At 38.3% G+C, this 20,658-nt stretch overlaps 1 protein-coding gene across 14 annotated transcripts in view; it reads right to left on the bottom strand.

Moving 5' to 3' along the window:
- Positions 1–20,658, bottom strand: part of KDM6A (lysine demethylase 6A) — a gene marked incomplete at its 3' end in the record, with an annotated part of 151,201 nt that overhangs the window by 65,480 nt on the left and 65,063 nt on the right. For all 14 annotated transcript variants that reach the window (XR_014592571.1, XM_083884462.1, XM_083884460.1 and 11 more), the window contains exons 5-6: positions 12,755–12,813; positions 4,544–4,664 (exon numbers count right to left, since the gene is read on the bottom strand). Coding sequence is in view for 13 of the 14 variants with exons in the window: in XM_083884462.1 (XP_083740588.1) it covers positions 4,544–4,664; positions 12,755–12,813 (180 nt within the window). The remainder of the gene's footprint in view (positions 1–4,543; positions 4,665–12,754; positions 12,814–20,658) is intronic.

The raw sequence follows: 20,658 nt of genomic DNA on the forward strand, positions 1-20,658 counted from the left end.
ATTAGTATTTCTGCTAGACGGCAGATAATTGAAAACATGAGAAATTGAGTTCTCAATCTTCTAAAGGTTTTGTTACTGAGTATGGGGTGCACCTGTAATAAACAAAACAAAATTCCCAATGAAAACATTGCTTTGTTTGCTATAAACCAACCTCTCTGTCCAGCATTCCTACTGACCACCCATTTCAAAAAAAAAAAACCCACAAACCAAACAAAATCCAACAAAACCCACACAATTCCCCCACCACAAATCTCCACACAAAAGCAAACAAAGCTTTCTCTCAGAAAATTTGCCCCCTGGCCCCCACTGTTCCCTCAATGTTATCAATCTAATAAATATCGAAAATGAAAAGGTTTTTTTTCCCCATAAGTATGAATTCTGCATTCAAAGGGCTTTCAGGATCATGGCTCTAAATCCCCACTAAAAACACTTCAACACCACCAAGCAGCATGAGGGCCAGAAGGGAGACTGGTTTCCCAAAGCTGTCACCTGGTGCTCAGCTCCCACATCTCAAAAGGCTCTGGAGCAATAGGTCATACAGGAATATCCTCCAAAATTCTCTCTGAAATCTTTCATTCACACATATTTTGTAGAAATTGTTTAAAATTCAACAGTACTTAAGAACTGAGACACACATGTGAGACAAGATGATTACATGAACCTCTGAAAAAAGGAGGCCAAATTAAAAATAAATATATTCAATAAAAAGGAAAATGCCTATGACAGTGAGTGACTTGCTAGAAATAATGTGGCACATACTCAGAAGTATGCATATTTTTTTCAACTACATTTACCCAATGAATAAAAAGATATATTATATTCCTAGAGATCTTGCTTTATTCTCCTTTCAGATTATCACAGTGCCACCACAGCCACCACCATGGACCACAGTATTCCTTGTGTCATTTGCAGGAAATGGTGAACAGGAAAGGGGCAGCAGGACATAGTAAAGTGAAAAAGTTGGGCTGTGAGATAAACCTTAGTAGCATGTTGTTGCTACGGTCATCAATTTATAAAGAGAAATCCATCCCCTAAGTCATTCCCAGTTAATTCTGGAATTAATTGTACCTTTCTGATGAATGGGGTAAATTCAACTTTCATGTCTCTCCTCTGAAGGTAACACTGCCCCATCTGCCAGGTGACACAAGGACTGTTTTCTTTTCAACCAAAAGGGACTTTTTTTTTTTCCTTAATGTAAGCCTGAAGGCCAAGTAATTTTCAACAGCATTGGTGATGCAAGAGTTTATGGCAATGGGGTAGCAGAGAAAGTCAAGGATTCTCATAGTAATTTGCAAGCCTTTACTGCAGAACAGGCAAAACCAGTAATTGATTTTGAAAAAACACTGAGTTGATTTTATGCTTGTTAAACAGCACTCTAGCAATTATCTTGATCATCAACATCTTAAAATAGTAAAAATTAATTTTGTGCTTAAATTGCTTACATAAAATACAGATGATTTATGTTAATGCTCTAAAATTGTGAAAAACATGGAATATATGACCTTCAGACTTCCATCTTCCCCCTTTGCCTGAAGACTCTTACTGACAATGACTCTTACTGACAATGACTCATCTGTTGGCAGTGGTTTATTCTTAGCAATTATAGACTTAACATGAATGTTTAAATACCATCAAAAACATTATGATATTTCAAAGTACTTTAATGCAACATTGGTACAATCTGTGAAATCCAGAGCAGCCACAAGCGAGTACCAGATGAAAAGTTACTTCCACTTTCTGCCTCTGTGTGAACAGGGAGCTCAAAGTGGGCAAAGAGCCCCAGGAAAAGGGTCTGTGCTCAAGGCCAGTGACAGGCAGGCTGGATCCCAACCCCCTTAATTACCCTTTAAATCCTGGATCCTTTTAAAAAGGTCCACAAAACCAAAAAAGGCACAACAAGATAACTCTGTCTTTTCATTGCTTTGGTTTTATTATCTTTCTTTTGTTTGAAGATGAGATACTCGAGACAGACATTGTGTGAAAACATCCCTTCACACTCTTTCCTCACATCTCTTCCACATTTTACTCTCACCATGCTTGAGCATAACCAGTGCACCAGCGTTTCATTTCATTCTCTTCACTAAGGAAGCATTTTCTGACTTACCTCTCATATTCCCATCACACTTCATGGTTTAAGGCAGTTTTTTTTAAAAAAAAAAGATTAGCTTTTAAAGAAGCCATAGCCCTGTTCTACTTAGTTTTCTCCTCAACTGACACATTGTGATGTTTAAACTGGTAAGTTTCAATCAGTAACACTTTGTTTTCAAACAAAGTAGGCAAGTCCTTGGACTTTACCTTAAATTAAATCCACAGCTGAGCTGAACTGGAAACAGCTCAAAGTGTTCAAGACTGAGTTGCACTGGGTCTTTTCTTTTGTTCCTCACTGTCATTCTTTACTAAGGGCTGCAGCCTCCATAGCAGAGGAAGCAAACCAGAAACTCTGCTTCAGGTGTCTCAGCTGGTAATTCCAGATCAGTTTTTCATTACATTTTGAACTAGGAGAGGATGAGACAGCTCTGTCCCCTCCTTCCCATTCCATCAACCTTGCACTGGATGTACCAACTGGGCAACCTCAAGCTGAGCTGGCTCAGACTTCTGATTCACCTCAGTCTGCAAATGGGGAAAAGCAAAAAAATGAAAAATCACCCAATTCAATGTGGCTGAGAGTGCTGAACGAGGTAATCATGACTGCAAGGAGGAAAATGAGACTTTTAGGAACAAGCTGCAGTTATATTGCTTTAAGAAAAATATGAAACTATCTTTAATGCAAACACCCATCGTGTTCATTTCACCATCTTTTGAAGACCATCCCTCTGCCCCAGGGTAACCTGCTTTATTTGTGGCCATTTGTTTTTGTCAGTGACTTAACCATATGCCACATAAAAGCAATGGAATCATGATAATTTTGCATCAAAAAAGATTAATTTCTTTCTGTTTTCAAAATACTGCTTTGGTGTTTTTCCCATTTGTAGCTGGTGTGTTAAAAACTTGAAGTTTGGTATACTTAAAATCCTCGTGGTAAGTGATTGATTTGTTTTGCAAAATTGTGAACATCAAAGACAAGAAGTGATTTAGATTGAGTTATCATAATATTTATTTAAATACCTAATTCACTGACAGAATTGCAAATTTTATGGCACAGCAGAAAACGGTTATCTATTTCTTGATCAATTTATACCAAAAATTAAAATCATATAATCAACTAGGTTAGAAAAGACTTTTGATATCGAGTTTCCCCTACTACTTGATTACAAGATGACCACCTCTTTGTAAATTTAATCTTGTGTTCTCCCAGCTTCTTTAAAAATAAAAACAAAATGTACTTCAGCACTTCTTTTATATTCTATGTATCATGACATACCAAATCTGTGCCAAAGTATAAGGAAATAGGATCACTTAAGCACACATATAATCCCTTTCTCAACCTCTACCTCTCCTTGCTTTCACCACTCATTACATGGAACTTTTTCCACTCCTCTGCACAATTTCCAACTCCACCAATCTCTGTAGGTGAAACCTTGGGCTCTGATGAAAAGGGAACCCTGAGGAGAGAACTGCTTCCCTCTATCACAAAAACTGAAAGGAAAAATTGAGAGTAACACTCTACTCTTTCAAATCTTGGACAATGTGATTCTAAAAACCTAAGAAAAGAATCTGCCAAGAAAAGGACGCCATAAGATTCTTGAAAACAAAACACTTATTGTTTTCATAATTTTTAGGAAAGCTTAATATGCAGGAATATGTTTATAAATTACACTTAATTACAAAATTCTCATTTCTGCAGGTGTATTTCCCACCACATGCAAGTCTGTTAAAAGAACACTTCCTTTTTCCAAGACACAAAACAGCTAAATTTAGGGGCCAGGAAGGAAAGACATGTGGGTAGAGTAGAAAATGGAAAGAGGAAAAACATGGGCAAATGTGCTGAACAGAGGGAGACAAAATGACAGATTACAATCAGAGACCAGAAAAGAATGTAAATCGTAAAGAATCCGAAAAAGTACAAAAGAAACAAAGTGCTGTGTTACCAAAAACCATTTCCAATTGATTAGCCAGAAACTGTTGCCTTAGAAGCTGACTCTCAAGCCAGGAGATGAAAGAATAATTAACTTCTGGAAAAGTAACAATTATATAAAAAAGGACATCATTCTGCATAAAAAACTTTCTAGTTTACTAATTCCAAGAACTTCCAGTTGTAAACTGGAAGGAAACTAAGGGAAAAAAAAAAAGAAATATGAAAATAAAAATCAAATAATCCAAGCTGCTCATTTTTCTTCCCCTCAGCTTTCAGTACAAGCTCAATCTCCCCTAAGTTTCACTATTTGAACACAAGGCCTACACCAAATTTTTCATCTGGAGTGTAGCACCTCACACATCCCAAACCTACCCTTCTGTTTAGACTGAGACACTTCACATTAAAGCACTTCAATACCTATAGCAGGTGGTCTGTGACTGTTCTGTGCTCATGCATCCCTTGCAGCTTTAAGATGCAACACACGATTTCTAAGAAATGTTAATTCAATTTGAAAGGACTTAGACCTACCTTTAAACTAGACTCATAGTCTGTGTTCACTTTGAACATAAGCCCAAGTCGCAAATGAATTTCCTTGGCTCGACAAAAGCTGGGATCAACATAAAGCGCCTCCTGAAATGCTTTAATTGCCCTGAAAGAAAAACGCAGATTAAAAAAAATTATTTTTTGCTGAAGTATTACTCTATAATCAGTGTTTTTTATATGGCTAACAAAGTGGATCAAAAAGTATTGTTACAGAAGAACATACCAAAATAATGGTTTACATGTAATGTTTTTGGTGCGTGGCTTTTGATTCTTCAAGGATTAGGTAATTTTGAACTCCAGATATCCCCACGTATTTGAAAGTCTAATCTTTTCTATTAATTTGGAGAAACTAATTTGCTGCATGAAATACACCAACATATCTGATATTTCAGAGTGGATGACTCACAAATTAGTTACAAAATTAGTGCAAGTTCACTTACAACAGCCAGGTTGCTTTTGATTCCAGTAGTGCAGACCCCTAGGCAGCGGCAGAACAGGCAGCCTTGGAGAGATCACACACACATCTCCCACTGCACCTACCTGCTGCTTTTTCCACTTTCTCCTCCCTTTCCTGGCACCAGTGCCATGCAAGGACTCAAATAATACCAGGTGCTCCATTATTTCCAAATGCAGATATCAAAGCCTGCCACCTCCTCACACAGTAACTTTCCTTCATATTCCCATGATATGTGAAGATGGCTATGATTCTATTTCCTTACCTTCAAATCCTCTCTCACTTGTCCCTGCTCATGACGGCACCGTACCAGGTAAAACAGAAATGCCATCTAACAGCTCCATCTTGGAGCAGAAAAAAGTGACTAAACCAGACTGTTTTGCCTCTCAGGCCACTGCATAAAACTAGGACAGCTGAAATGCAACTAAAAGATAACAGAACAGAAGTCACAGAGGAATTAAGAAACACGCTAAGTCTCATTGTTGCCTGAAATCCAATGACAGCTTGAAACAAAATCCCTTCCCATCCACCACTGGTCACACCACAAGAGAAATCAGAAGCAGCCTCAGTCAGGGTAGACTTGAGCCCCTAGGGCAGAGAACACAATCCCTCTGCTGTCCCAGGACACCCCACAGGCAATGCCAAGTGGGCAGGTGACAGGGCAGTCTGTGCACAGAACTGGACTCGCTGTGGAGCAGCACAGGGATTAACTACAGTGCTTAAAATCACTCTCTTTAGGCACACTGATTTAATTCCTACTCTCCCAGTACAGCATTATTTATAAGGACAAAAGGTTGGTTAACAGATGCAATGCAAAATTCAACAAATATTCTTCACAAACTTTTTTACTCACAACACACATAAATTATCATTTTTTAATCCTTCAGCAAAAATATTTCTGCTCTAAAATTCTTACAGGCTTTTTTCTCGATGACAAAGCAAACCACAGGCATAGAACTTCCTCTAGGCAATGCAACTGTATGTACCTGAAGCATTAGCTGACATCTTTAAATAGAACTTAGGAACAGATAGGCTTAAAAAAAAAGTATTAAATTTTTATTGTGGAACTGAAGCTTCCTCTATTACCATCCTTCAGGAAGGCTCTCCTTACCTAGTATCCTACTTTTCTGCCAGGAAAATAAGCAAGTGAAGCTCTGAAGGGACAAACCTGCACCAGAGCTAAGCTCTCTCACATCTCATCTAAATGTCCCTGAAATCCTATGGTGGTGGTGAATCACACACCTCGTATCTACACTGAGTTCATAACAAAGATCCTTGTCTTGTAACAGTGTGCTCATCTTCATCATCTACAAAAACAGTGATCAAACTGAAAGGCCAAAGACTGGGCTGATCACTAAAGATCACCATATTTTAAGCCACGCTTTTGCTGTGCCAGAAGATGGATTCTATTATTGTGTATTTGCATTTCTTGTCTTAACTCTAATATGGGCACTAGATACATTAGCCACTGGTATTTAAAATTCATTACCTGTATCTTGTTCAAAGACAATATCCTAAGTCCCCAAAAGGAAGAAAACTGTCTATGATTCCAGTCAAAGAGAAGACAAAAATCAGGAATAAAGACACAGCAGTTCTATAGCACATCACAAAGTGTGACCATGCTAACACTGTGTAAAATTCATGTTTCTCATTTAGCCATCCTTGCTTGGGGAAAATAGTATTTCCATATTTCCCCTATGTCATGGCCCCATTGAAGAGATCATCAGTAAGTGGATTTCTAAAATAGCTTAAGAGACTCTGAGTACAACAAAAATATTTCTGTAGTTTCTTGCTTACTGAACAGGAAATACTAATCATTGCCACTGCAGAGTGATGGAGGAAAACAAAGCCACAAGTATAAAAAAAAACTTTCCAGGACAGTTTTCAAATTCAGTTTGAATGCATACTATCCTTCATTCAAAAAAACAAGAATGTTGCCTGCCCCAGTCTTTCCAAGGAGCACAGCACTTAAATCCCATAAATTATCATCAGCACACAACATGAAAGACTGTGTCACATTTGGCTCACAAACTGCTGGTCACAGAGAGCCCCTCCCCAAGCTCAGAGTAAGGTTTATCTCTGCACACACTAAACTAACTGAAAATCCAATTTTACCTTCCATTTAAATCTAGTGTTAATTCCATATTGGTTTTACAATTTATATTTTTTCCAGGATGACAAGCATGAACAATAAAAAACAGAAACTACTTCCACCACTGTGAAAAGGGGCATCATCAAAATTTCCCCAATGAAGTGATCTGAAAGAGCATTTTCAACATTTTTTACCAGTGGTAGGTACTCATGTCTAATTCAATAACTACAACCTCATTTAAATACTCGGTAGAATTTTTATAGAATAAAATACTCAAGCTCTGAAAAGACATTTACTTATTAACTCTTACAGACAGACAAGCAATTTTACATCACAGCTAAATTAATATTGATGTAGTTTTGCCTGCAGGAAACATTTAAACAAAATAGCAGCATGCTCACAATTACAGGACACATCAAGAACATGGACTACAGCAAAAACCTCTGCTTGTTTTCCACTGCCATGCCCAGAGCTCCAGACTCATTCCCTTTCTATCCAACAGGAGAACATCTGCAGCAGCACTGACACCCATTCCAGAGTTGGGCCTTCCAGACACAGCAGGAGTCTCTTGATTCTTGTACAGATCTTTGTTTACTCCCAAACATCTCTAATCCCATTTCTGTTCTCTGTCCAAGCCTACACCCAGAAAGATGCGTGTCTGGAGGATCCAAGGCATCCAAGTTATCCAGATGTTTTCCCTCAAAGCTCTTGTGTGGCTTGACCAAAGCCAGAAGTGCAGATACAACCCAACAGCTGGATGAGTCCAACAGCTTCCTCCAGGGATGATGGCACAGAGCCTTCCTCAAGTCGGCTGGGAGTCTCCTCCATTAATTAACTGTCCCTCATACACAGACAGAACTTCTCATCTCACTCCTTCAGCAGACTAAACATACACCAGCCCAAAGGAAAAATTATCAAATGAAAGGCCAGGAGCTCTCAAACTGCAGAAATAAACTACAGTCATCTGAATTCAGCAAGAGACAACTTCCCTTTTGCTCTCTGATGATACTGACACCTGCCTGGTCGGACACAATGCTGGTTGAGTCTACTGGAATTTACTGAAATTAAATAAGGATTTTCTCCAAGAATGAGGGCATTTCTCTTAACAGGCAGGAAAGGGTATTCTAATACTCAACAAAATGGGAAAGCAGGACTGGAAAACAGACACTACAGAGAATGAAAAACACCTCTGAACTTTCATTTCACACAGCACTGCTACAGCAACTCAGGAAAAATAAAAATGACACCTCCAAATCAAGCCTGCCAGAATCAATACTGCAGCTATTGTCCTGCCCACTAATCTATACAACAATGCCTATCATTATGAAAGTGAAGAAATCAGGTGAATAATAATTAATGGATGATTATATTAAACATTTAGTGAACTCTCATAAGACTTTTATTGGATGGTTTTGCTTGAATAGACTGTGAACAAAATCAGCTTTGTACCAGGCAAAAAAATATAATAAAAGAGCATCAATTTAACTATTCAGAAGTTATCACTTTTGTATGTTTCAAACAAAACCCATGAAAATCAGAATGAGCGTACAAAATAAAAGAACCTAACATTATTCTAATATGTCACTTGATGCATTTGGAGTGAAACTTTCTTTTTTTCATTCTTACTCTCTTTCAATTTTCTGACCACCTATTCTAAGCCTGACTTCATTTCACAGCCTTACTAATGAAAGTGATTAGATGCTATCAGGGACAAATTTCTATTTGAAACTCGTAATCATAGTTTGAACATAAACAAAATATACATACACAGCAGTAGTCAGGACACTGCAGTTTATGAAACACTTTAACAGTCTTAGCTGTAAGTCTTCTGTACAGAGGACTGCAGCAGCTGAATGGCAAAATACTTTGAGCAGCAGAGTCTTTAAACATTTCTCTAGAACAGCAGCTGGGAGTAGTTTTTTTTCATAGCATTAGCAGAGTTTTCATCAATCCAAGAGCAGTTTGCTATGAAATCACAGCAAGATAAGATAATGAAAAGAAAGTTAACTGATCACTTTGTTACTGGTTAATTGCTATGAGCACGTGTACTCTACATGTACATTCCCATTTTATATACCTGAAAAATATATATACATAGACCTGGCCACCTGAAGCCTGAGAAATATTTGACAAAGCAGTATCTACAGACTGTCTAGATTCTTAGAGGTCTAAATGTGTATTTAAAATCTCAGAGGTCTCCACTTGGCAGTGTGTATTCCTACACACCCCATTACAACCTTGACTTTCTGTGTGGAGGAACCCAGTGAGAAGCAGAGATGGTGGGTTTAGATATCTTTATATCTAGATATTGAACAGATGTTGACAGTGCTTCTGTTTCGGGAAGGATCAGGGAGTAAGAGGGGTCAGGGAGTTCCCCTCAGGAGTGACTGGTTTTCCACACTAACCTTTAGTCATGATGGAGGTGAGGAAAAGGGTCTGGATCATCTCCTGCAGGTCTTTGGCTTTTTTCAGGGTCAGTGCTGAAGGACTGAGTTTTCCACAAAACTCAATTTCTACAGCTGGTAAGGAATCCCTGAACTGAGGAGCCTCAGGGCAAAGAGCCCAAATGGGGCAATAAGGGTGACTGATGTCAGTCTCCTGTCAGGTGTTTATGAGGAATCCAGAGCCTTTCTCACAGACCTTGTCCAGCAATTTGCAAGGGCACTGAAAACACTGCAGGCTGCCCTTGGGGCACCACAGTCAGTACACTGGGATCCACAGGGTGTGAAATTCAATTTCAGGACAATGTCAAAGCCTGGGTTCCATCTTTTCATCTTGATGGAAGTCAGTGGAATCAGCAGATGACAAACCAGTCAGGCTCAGAATCCTCACTAAAGTGGAGAAAAAATCTGGTATCCAAGCTACTACACCTGGGTGCAGGTATTTCACAGAAATAAAGGGTAGCTTTGGACTAATGGTTGAAATTCTTTAATAATACTCAGTCTAAAAGACAACTAGGAAAGGCATGAAATTATTAAAGTTATATGAGTATCTCATTCTACTGGTTTTCTACTCTGAGTGAGAAACAGGGAAACAACAGTAAAAATGAACCAACCATTTACTGCTTGATGATAAATGGTGTAAAAGAAGGGAGTACCAAAATTTCACATTCTTAAGAGCTGTTTTACTGTACTTGATTCAATTTATGGAGATAATACCTTATGGCACATCTTACTATAATAACTGTGTGAAATATGTTTGGTCTGATCACACTATTGCCATGTTCATATATATGTTGAGGACTTTTAATCCTTGCATGAACAGTTAAAGAAAATCACCAACATAAAATGATGTAACAGCTAAAATTTTGCTTGAGATAATGTTGCAATGCTGCTCTAGTATATAAAAATACGTACAATACTGAATTACAGTGAACTGCATTATGCAACTTGGAGCCAATCCAACACAACCTTTTATGAAAGCTAGAAAACTTTAAAAATATAAAATATATGAAGAATAATTCTAAAGCTGATCTTATTCCCATTGGCTTTTTTATTACCCCTGTTTATATGAGACATGAAAAAACCTCAAGTACATCTCACCCCTTCCTCTTAGGAGGACTACGTACTTCCCTCTTGCTAAAATCTCTGAATATCTGAAGCAGTGATATTAAAAAAAAAAAAGGTTCATGGATTAACCCGAATAAATAAACCACCTTAAACAGTCTTGAGGTCTCCTCTGCCTACCAGAAATAGAGATTCATGTCCTCTATGAGCACAAACAGATGAAATAAATGCAGCAGGAAGACAGATTAACATTTCACTCTAAAAGAGGACTCCTGGCAATCTGTGAGAGTTGTATGGAGGACTAAGGTCTTCAAAGAAGAACACCTATTGTAAATGGCTAGTTATCATCTGAAAGTCTATTGTGATTTTGTCACACCTGAACACCAACAATCCCATATCCCTCTGCTCTTGTCCACAGGAAATCAGAGAAGGGGGAAGAAAGGCACTCAAAGGGATTAAAACTCAGAACTGCACAAAAAGTGTAAGACGTTACCTACATTGGATTTTCTTCGTTTAAAAATTCTACCCAATACGTTAACGATACACAATGTCCTTAGCGCCACACTATACATAACTTTGTTGTATGAATGAAATGGAAAATACAATTATTCTACTCAACTTCAATACAAGCTCTGTGTGCAGTTCTCCAAGTTAGGACATCAGCTTATACTTGTGTTGTCAACAAGTGAAGAAAAATCTAAATTAATTCCAAGTTCTGATTTAGAAACGCTAAACATGATCCGCTGATGGCAAATGTTGAACAGGTGGCTTTTCAAAAAATTAATTACTCTAAATCTAACTGCTTTGTCTTATTTATCTTGCAGTTTATCTACCATTTTCACAGTGCAAACTGTAACAAGCTACAGCTTGTAAGAAACGGTGCAAAAAATACTTTTGACTGCTAAATGATGAAGACAAGACTGCATAACAACTAGAATGTTCTGAAACTTGGTAAAATTCAACCAAGTCTCATCACAATCTTAGAACAATGGATTCTCAGGCTTTCTGAAAACTTTTCTATACTTCTCTTGTTAAGTAGAATCCAACAGAATTGCATGCCCTGTACAATGCAACAAATGAATGGCATTCATTTCACCACTATCAATAAAGAAAGTAGTAGGCTGCAAAATCAAATAATCCATGTTTTGAGCCCATGATTTAACCAACTTATTTTAATTTGAAGAATAAAAGTTTATGTATATTATCCCGGGGCAAGCATAAATCTTTTGCCTTAGAGATACATAGGAAGAATTTAAGGAGAGGTGGGAAGAGAAATCCTGCTTCATTGTTCCCAACCATCAGTCAGTGGCGACTCACTGCATCCCTACCTGCAGTCAGGGTTAGTTTACCAACACAGTGGAACTTTTAGTAACCAATCAAGTAGTGGTCACACTTGCTGTACTAACAGTCTCCACACTGAGTATAAAAAGCACTGATACTGCACCTTTCTGCCTTTTTCCCCATGAATTGACTCTATTTCCACAGGATTAATCACCAATAAAAGTCTGAGGGCCATTCAACAGAGTCCCAGTGACTGAGTCCATTCCATTCACCACTGTCATCACTAATAAAGTAAAACTCAACCCTTCCCCCACGCTCAACAAAAGTCCTACTCAGTCCTCAAAACTGACAGAAATTACAACTCTTTTAACCCTGAGTTTTTATACCAGATTGAAACACTGATTCCATCTGAAATTATTCCTTCTCACATCCAAATCCCTCACCTAATGCAGCTGTCAAAATTTCTGCCTACCAAGCAAAATGAAAACAAGCCCCATTGACCACCTCTCTTCCAAGAAGGTGTTTTATAACAGACTACTCAACAAACCCAGGCTATGGATTATCAATGACAACAATTCCCAAAAGCCTGTCCAGTCATTCTGCTCCATCCCCAGTGCTTAACTGTGCTAAAGGGAGAGCAAACTCTTCTCAAGTGCTTTCCTTTCCATGGAACTGCTGGGGCTGCCCCAAGGATGTTACAGTAGGACAGACACTGACCCAGAACAGTGACACCTGCAAACATAGTATCTGTAATAAAACCAAAATTAAACTATTTTTTACACTCACACTGAACTGAGGGTGAAATAATCACACACTGATGGGACACCACACAATACTGACACTGTCAGCTTATTCCAACTTACCATTGAAAGGCATTGTAATGGAAGTAGACCAAACCAAGGCCATATAAAAAGGCAGCATTCTGTAAAGGAAAGAAACAACGTTTAAAACCCAGGAAAGAGTGAGTTTCCAATGTTTTATCCATCCTTTGATATTGTATTTCCATTATAAGACAAATATATTTAAAATTCGCCTTAAACAGGAAGAGCCAAAAAGAAGCAAGGAAAAGATAGGCAGACACTAAAAAAAAAAAAAAAAAAAAAGCAGAGGTTCTCCATGGTCACAAAAAAAGGAGCTATTTTGGTGGAAGAGTAACTACAATATTCAAGTACTTTTACATCAGAGAAACTGATGTGTTCTGTTCTACTGGTACAACAGCACGGAAAGAAATTATGGAGTAGAAATCTTTGTCAATTCAATATAATGAAAAAAAATAGTTTATGACCAAGCACCATTTTGTAGTCACAATAATTTATATTCACATAAAAGAAAACAAAGCTACACACTCCAATTTCAGTGTCTAATGTAGAACACTAATTAAAAGAATCTGAAAATATGCTTAAGGAGATTTAACTTTTCTGAATACCAAAATATACAAAGCATCAATTTCAAACCTAAGATAATAATATTTCTTCATCATAAATCCAATTTCTATTTCCTATCCCCCTACCTGTAAAAGGTAAAAACCAAAGGAAAACAAAAACCATTCCCCATCTGGAAACCCATTTTTCCTCCATTTTCTTTTCATATAAACTTCTAAAGTGAAATTACTAACAATATTTAATGAATGTTTAACTACTCACTTCCACAAATAATTATTACATATTTCCTAAATTAGGAAAAATAAACAAATTGCTTTTTCTTTTGCTAAGTTATGCCACAGTACATTTGTTTTTTATGAAGCAGAACAATTCCATTACTTACAGGAGACATTGTACATGCTGCCTAAGACACATTTGCAGGCTTTTCTCATATATAATTGTGATTCTGAGAGACCAGGTATGCATCCCAAAGCTCTGACACATGGAGAAGAGCTGGAATTTCAATTGTTGAAGACTGCACTTCAAGATAATCTCTCTGCCACTTGTATGCAGTTCTTTAACAAGTCAAATTTCTAAGGAGTTCTACAAAAGGAATACTAATTATACTTAAACCCAATCCAAATATAAAAGTTATAATCAATTTTTTTCCTCTAAAATAACTGGTAACCAGAAGACAATTCAAAGAGCAGCATTCATCAGAAACAGGATCCAGTGTGACAATTTCATTATCCCTCATTTGCATCTTCTAAATGCAAATTAAAACCAGGGGAAATGTCAAAGATCCTTTCATGAATGCAGCTGGATCATAGCTTCAGCAATGGACAGCTTCCAGGAAAATGCTGTGGTATGACCAGACACTACAGCAATCAGAGCACTGGAAGATGTTAACAGGAGGAGCGGAGAGGGAACTGCATAAACAACAAAAGAAGACACTTTAATACTACTGTAAACCCACATTCCTGTTTAATGGACCAAAAGCACAACGTGGACATCATAAAGATAAAAGATCTCCAGTTGCACACTCCACGTTTTTTACACGTTCTAAGTGTGCTCTGGCAACAGGAAGATCAGGAAGAAGGGAAGCTCAGAAGCTGAGCACACGTAATGCCCTGACTGAAAAGCCATTTTAAATAAAGACATAAGACAGATTTTCATGTGTGCAACATGGGAGCCTACAAAAATACAGCCTGCCAGGAGCCTTCATCATCTTCAGGCCAGCTCATTTTTCAGACAGAACTTAACAGGACTCTCCAGTGTCCCCTCTGATACTTCACATCTCAACAAAGTTTAGATCATTGTAGAGACTGAGAACAACAGTGATCACGAAAATCCTTCATTGTCACACTGCAAAATTCAAACAAAAATGTGCCAACTAAAAACTCTACAATTTGTAAAGAATTTGACATCCCCTTATGAAATCTATTAGAATTCACAGTCCAAGAAAGAGATTCAGAAAAATCTCCCTGATATTTTGATGCTCAGGGTTAGCAACAACCAACTTTCAAGGCACAACAGAACCAAGATGCAAGTGATTTGCCAAAATGTAATTTTAGTATCAAGCTCACATAAAGCTTTCAGATGGTCCTCATAGCACCACAAAATAAACCATCACTGTCCTGCCTGTTGTTCTGTGCCTGGTTTTCCCATTTTTTTCTTGTTCTCCTTTGGCCTTAAGTCTTTTGAGACTGACCTTAAAAATATCTTAAGCTGCAGCTCTCCTCTCAATAAAATACAGGGCAAGATTTAATATTTGTACATGTAATGCTTCACTTCAAATGCAAATGGGCAAATTGTGAAATGTCAGTATGGACCATGAATTTATCTGTTCTGAAATACTATCACACTCTAACCATATCTACCACCATGTATCAACTGCTTGTTGATAATATTAATATCTAATATGCTAAGGTTAAAAAGTATCTTTTAAGCTGCATTTGAACATGGACAGGACTCACAAGGGCTGGAAGACATCACAGTGTCCCAATGTATGGTTGTACTTTCCCACAAAGAATTAATTCAAGGTGATATCCACATAAAATTTGTTTACTTTTGCAGAATACCATCAAGTTCAACATGCAGCCAAGCTCCTACTGGCAACAGCCCATATGAAATGCTTAATGCAGATCAGGACCAAGCAGGATCATTACCCAAATCTTCATCTACAAAATGTCCTTTTAAAAATTGTAAGATTATCTCTACTAGGAACACATCCCATCTTAAGAAATCAGTTTTCAGTTTCCTCTATTAGTTTTGACAAATTTCTCCCAAAGACATTCCATGTGTTCCAGTAAAGATTACTCCTGTGATTTAGTCCCTGCTATAAATAGCTGTTGAGGTAGAATTTAAGGCCTTTTTTTCCTCTCCAAACATTTTTCAGTGAAAAGCAGAAAACAAATTATCTCATTACAGTCCTTTCCTTGAGCTTTCTAACAACCCTCAAAATTCATGAAGATCTCATGCAAGCAAAACGCATTCTTTGGCTACTTACTTCTGATTTAATTTTTATGTTATCAGATATCTCTTTTCACTAGAATCTTGAGTAAAAAGAAAATAGAAATCCAAACAGACTGTGCCTCAAATCTGAATTTGAATGCTTGGGTTTTTTTCATTCTACCACCATGCTACAAGACACAGATAAATCAGAAATGCTATTTCTAAGCTGACATAATTTACATTTTCTATGAACTACCAAAAAATGGTTAAATGTTTCATACCAACCACTAGATGGCTCAAATATCTCTCTCCATTTTCCATGCTTATGCAATTGAAGGAAATTGTCAAGTTGATATCGTGCATTCTGCTACTTACATGCACTACTTAACGCTGAGCAACATTTCAAATTTCTTTTCTAAAAAAGTGTGGTATACACATTTTGTCAACAGGTGACTCAGAAGTGAAAAATGTATTTCCATGCATCTTTTTATGTATCTGGTATGAATAAGCACATTAGAGACTTTTGGGTCTTGTTTGTTTTAAGCAATCAAGGAAAAAAAATTCAGCAATGAGAAAGACTCCACCCATCTCACAGGCCTTCCACTGAAACTCAAATAACTGGTTTATAGGCCCTTTGAAGCAGAAATGGAAACAGATCCCCAACGTTCCATGCACTCTGTTCTCGAGGCATTTCAGGCCAAGTCTACACAAAGCTTTTTCCTCCAGCTTTCAAAGGTGCAGCCAGTATTCTGTATTTCCCACAGAAATACATCAGCTCACCAGTGACACTTATCTACAAACACAGGGGCACAAAAATTCCCCTGTTCTGGCCAACAAGTGGCCACCCCCACACTCAGATCACCAAGAGCCATCTTGGACTCGCTCTATCAATGTGTGGCTGCCACATCTGGGTCCAGATGTTTTTCACCAGTAACTCACTTATCTGCCACACACAGCTGAAACCCCGTTCCAGATTCCAAACTGGTGTTTTATAAACACAGGAATTAACTTAGAAGTTATGCTTGCAAATGAAAATCTGTTCAGGGGGCACATCTAGAGAGTAAGAGTAGAAAAAGACATTAAAACTCAAAGCAGTCTCCAGGTAGTATCCAGCCAGGTCCTTGCAATTTAAAAATTAAAAAGAACAGTTTTTGCCATAATTCCCAGCACTGCTTATTCATAAACATTCCCTAGCACTGCCTCTCTCATTTGTGCTGACACAATCATCTTTAGAGTACTACAGCCAACTGGATGCCAGAAGTGATCTGAATTATTAGTATCTAGATAAAAAGGATTTTTTAACTGGACCAGTTTCCCAGGCAAGTTTATTTGTGGACCGCCATTAACAACAGCATTAGCACAAGTAAAAGATTGGTACACAGGTAAAAGCTCTTTAAGCCTACAAGGCTCCCACCAAAATGTCAATCAAACTTACCCTAATGACTTCCTAAACATCACTGAAACCTCTAAAGTCACATATAAATATTTCACTTGAGAGAAAGCAACATCTATGGGTCAGTACAAGGTGGATAAAAACATGAGATAATATCACAGCCTCCTGCCAGCCTTTTTCATGCAGCTCCTTAACCAGTGACACACACAGGCAAATGCACCAATTCTTCTATCCATACATATAAATATCTCCAAGGTGGGTGCCAAGGGGATGGTGCCCAGCAACAGGACAAGGAGCAATGGGCATAAACTAAAACATGAGAAGTTTCACCTCAATGTGAAAAATAACTTCCTTCCATGGAGGGTGGCAGAGCTCTGGAACAACTGCTCAGGGACAGTGTGGAGTCTCCCTGTCTGGAGACATTCCAGACCCACCTGGACACATTCCTGTGTCATCTGCTCTGGGTGACCCTGCCTTGGCAGGAGGTTGGACTGGATCATCTCCAGAGGTTCCTCCAACCCTGAATATTCTGTGATTCTTTGTGACTCTATGGAGAAGGGACAGGTGTAGGTAAAATAAACCTTTCCTTTTACTAGAAAGTCGATATTTATGAAGAAATCAGAGTGTATCCCACCATACTATGTAATAACCAAAACAGGAGGATAAAAAGTTCCCATGTAGTTGGTTCGTAGAAACCTGAAGAAAAACTATGGAAAAAACATGGCATTCAGAACCCTTATGAGAGATCAGCGACTGCATTTCACTTGTTTACAACTGACAGGAGTCAAAAAGCCTTTGATGACATATTTAGATTGCCTCCAGCAGCATCTGACTGCCCTAGAGCTGTGGAGGAACCCTGAGCCCAGCCCACAGCACACCAGGCTGCACAAGACACAGGTGGGCAGGCGGCCACTGCTCCTCAGAAAACCTAGCCAGGAGAACAAGGTTTTACACTTTATGTTGCATCCTGTGGTCACAGGGTCTCTCTACCACCTGTTCAAAGCAAAAGAACAGTTTTTGTGCTTAAACGTGTGAATATGTTTATTTCTTTACTAAAATAAAATTAAAAAAAGAATGAAAGATGAAGTTTTGACACTGTGCTGCCTAATTCTTCCTCCTGACACTACTCAATACATAGTAACAGTTCCCTAGAGAGTTTGTACCAAATAAAAAATTCTACTTAGGCCCTTGTGCATAAACAGTTCCAGGCCTTTGGGAGCTGACAAGCTCTAGCATAGAAATTATATGTGCTCAGGAGAAAGAGGAGAGAGTTCAAATAAAATTTATTTAGATTTGTATAAACATGAAAAAGAGAGCTACCTATCTACATGTGCTGCAACTTCCAATCACCTGCAAAAATACTAAGATCCCTGTGTGTATCACAAATTAGGATCATTAGTTTTGTCTTCTTCAAGGTCTTTGGGAAGCTTTATGGTACCTGAAAAATCATCACATTTATACAGGATTTTTAAATACAGCTATCTCTAACATGTTTGCATGACTGCTCCTTGAGCAATGCTCACAATATTCCAAAATTTGTTACTGGATGTGTGTCTACATCCCAGTAGCCACGTGAAAGCAATTAAAAAATATAAGTCATTATTTCTGTGACAAATTTATTCTGTCATATGTAATATCTTGGTAAATAGCTACAAAGTAATTCCTCATTTTCTTGAAGAAGATCTTTTCTGAGAGTAAATATTGCCAAAATACACCTACTACTTCCAGAAGAAATCCATCTTTCTTAATTCATAAAAGCCACTTTTCTTCATATGACAGAAAAATTCTTGCTAGAAATTAAGCCAAAATAAAAACAAAGAGAAATCAAATAAAAATTCCACACCATCTACAAATTGTGAGGTTTTTTTTTCCTTTGTAAGTATTACCTATCTCTGAAATTACTACGCTGTCTTGGCCATCATACCCATCTCCTCTTTAGGAAAGTGTACATTTACCCTTTACAATTTCTCAGCAGTGATGCATTTCCACATTCCCTGCAGCTCCCCCTCTGAATGAAAACTTCTCTTTCTACTTCTTGGGAACACGGCTGCTCCACCGAAACGCTTCTCTCCCCAAACTTTAACTCGTGGACTAAAACACACATGGCAAGACCTGTGACCTGTGTGAACAAGCTGAAGTGGGAGCCTTGTTATCCTCCAAGTGGCTTTCCAGCACTATCTATAAACAGAAGCTTTTTGACACACAGGGAAGGACAGGTACATCAAGACAAGGCTAAGGAAAATTATTGAAACCCACAAACTGTAATTAATTCAACAGACATTTGTTATTTCAAACCCTCACTGTGTTACAACTACCTTGTAGGGAGCACAGTCCTGTGAAAATGACAAACTGACAAAACATTAAGTAACTCAAATCTTCTTCACTGATGATGGAATCCATGCAGTTTTGCAAACCACGTATTTCTTTATCCATAAATGAACCTAGGTCCATTGGCAAAAGGGACTTCTGATCAACTAGAGTATCTCCACGTTTGTCACACAAACAGCCAAGCAGTGTCTAAATTGTGTTCACTGCTATGGGCATCTGACTTATGTGCCTTAAAATATCTCACTTGATGTAAACATCTTCACTTTTCCCTTGGTACAAATATTCCAAATAATTTAAGTATTTTAACAGAAAACAGAATTTTTCTGACATGAATCAAGTGAGCAAAGGTGTTGTGCAACACACAAAGGATTAAATTCACCTTGACAGACATTTTATTCAGATGATTCATCTAACCAAATATAATAGTCTCCCTACAGATTCCCTGAATGCTGTTAACAATCACAAAGCTTCTAATTTATTTTGTATGATACATGACTTTATGAAAAAACACGCACCCCCAGCTCCAAACAGAAAGCTATACTTGACACTGGATGCTGTATAACTAAACCAATTTATCAAATTTTTGCACAAAAAGAGACAGTCTCTCTGGAGATCACCTAATCCAACCCTCTTCTCAAGGAAGGGACAACTAGAGCATTCCAAGGATGATGTCCAGTTGGATTTTGACTGACTCCAAGGACACAGGCCCCACAAACCCTCTAGGCAACCTTCTCCACTGTTCAATCACCTTCACAATTAAAGAAACAAATTTTCACGTGTTTAATAGGAATTTTGTGTTTTCTATTTGTGCCTGCTGCTTTTCCTTCTTTGACTAGGCAACACCAGGAAGATTTTAGCTCTGTTTATTTGTAAAACTGGGTAAGACACTCCTGAGCCTTCTCCAGGCTGAACAAACCCAGCCCTCTCAGCCTCCAGTCCCTGCATTAGAGATGTTCTGTGCCTTTACACATCCTCATGGCCTTTACTGGACTTGCTCCACTATCTCCCCATTCCATTCCACCTGCGAGCCCAGCACTGGACCCAGAACTCTGCATGCAGCTCACCAAGGCTCAGCAGAGAGGAAAGATCATCCCTGAGCTTGCTGGCCATGCTCTTCCTAATGCAGCCCAGGATGGCACTGGCAGCCTTTGCTGGCTCATGGTCACCTCATGTACCAGGACACCCAGGGCCTTTTCTGCAAAGCTGCTCTCCAGCTCCAGCCCGGGCTGGT

Source organism: Zosterops lateralis (assembly GCF_965231275.1).
Source record: "Zosterops lateralis genome assembly, chromosome: 2".
Taxonomy (NCBI): domain Eukaryota; kingdom Metazoa; phylum Chordata; class Aves; order Passeriformes; family Zosteropidae; genus Zosterops; species Zosterops lateralis.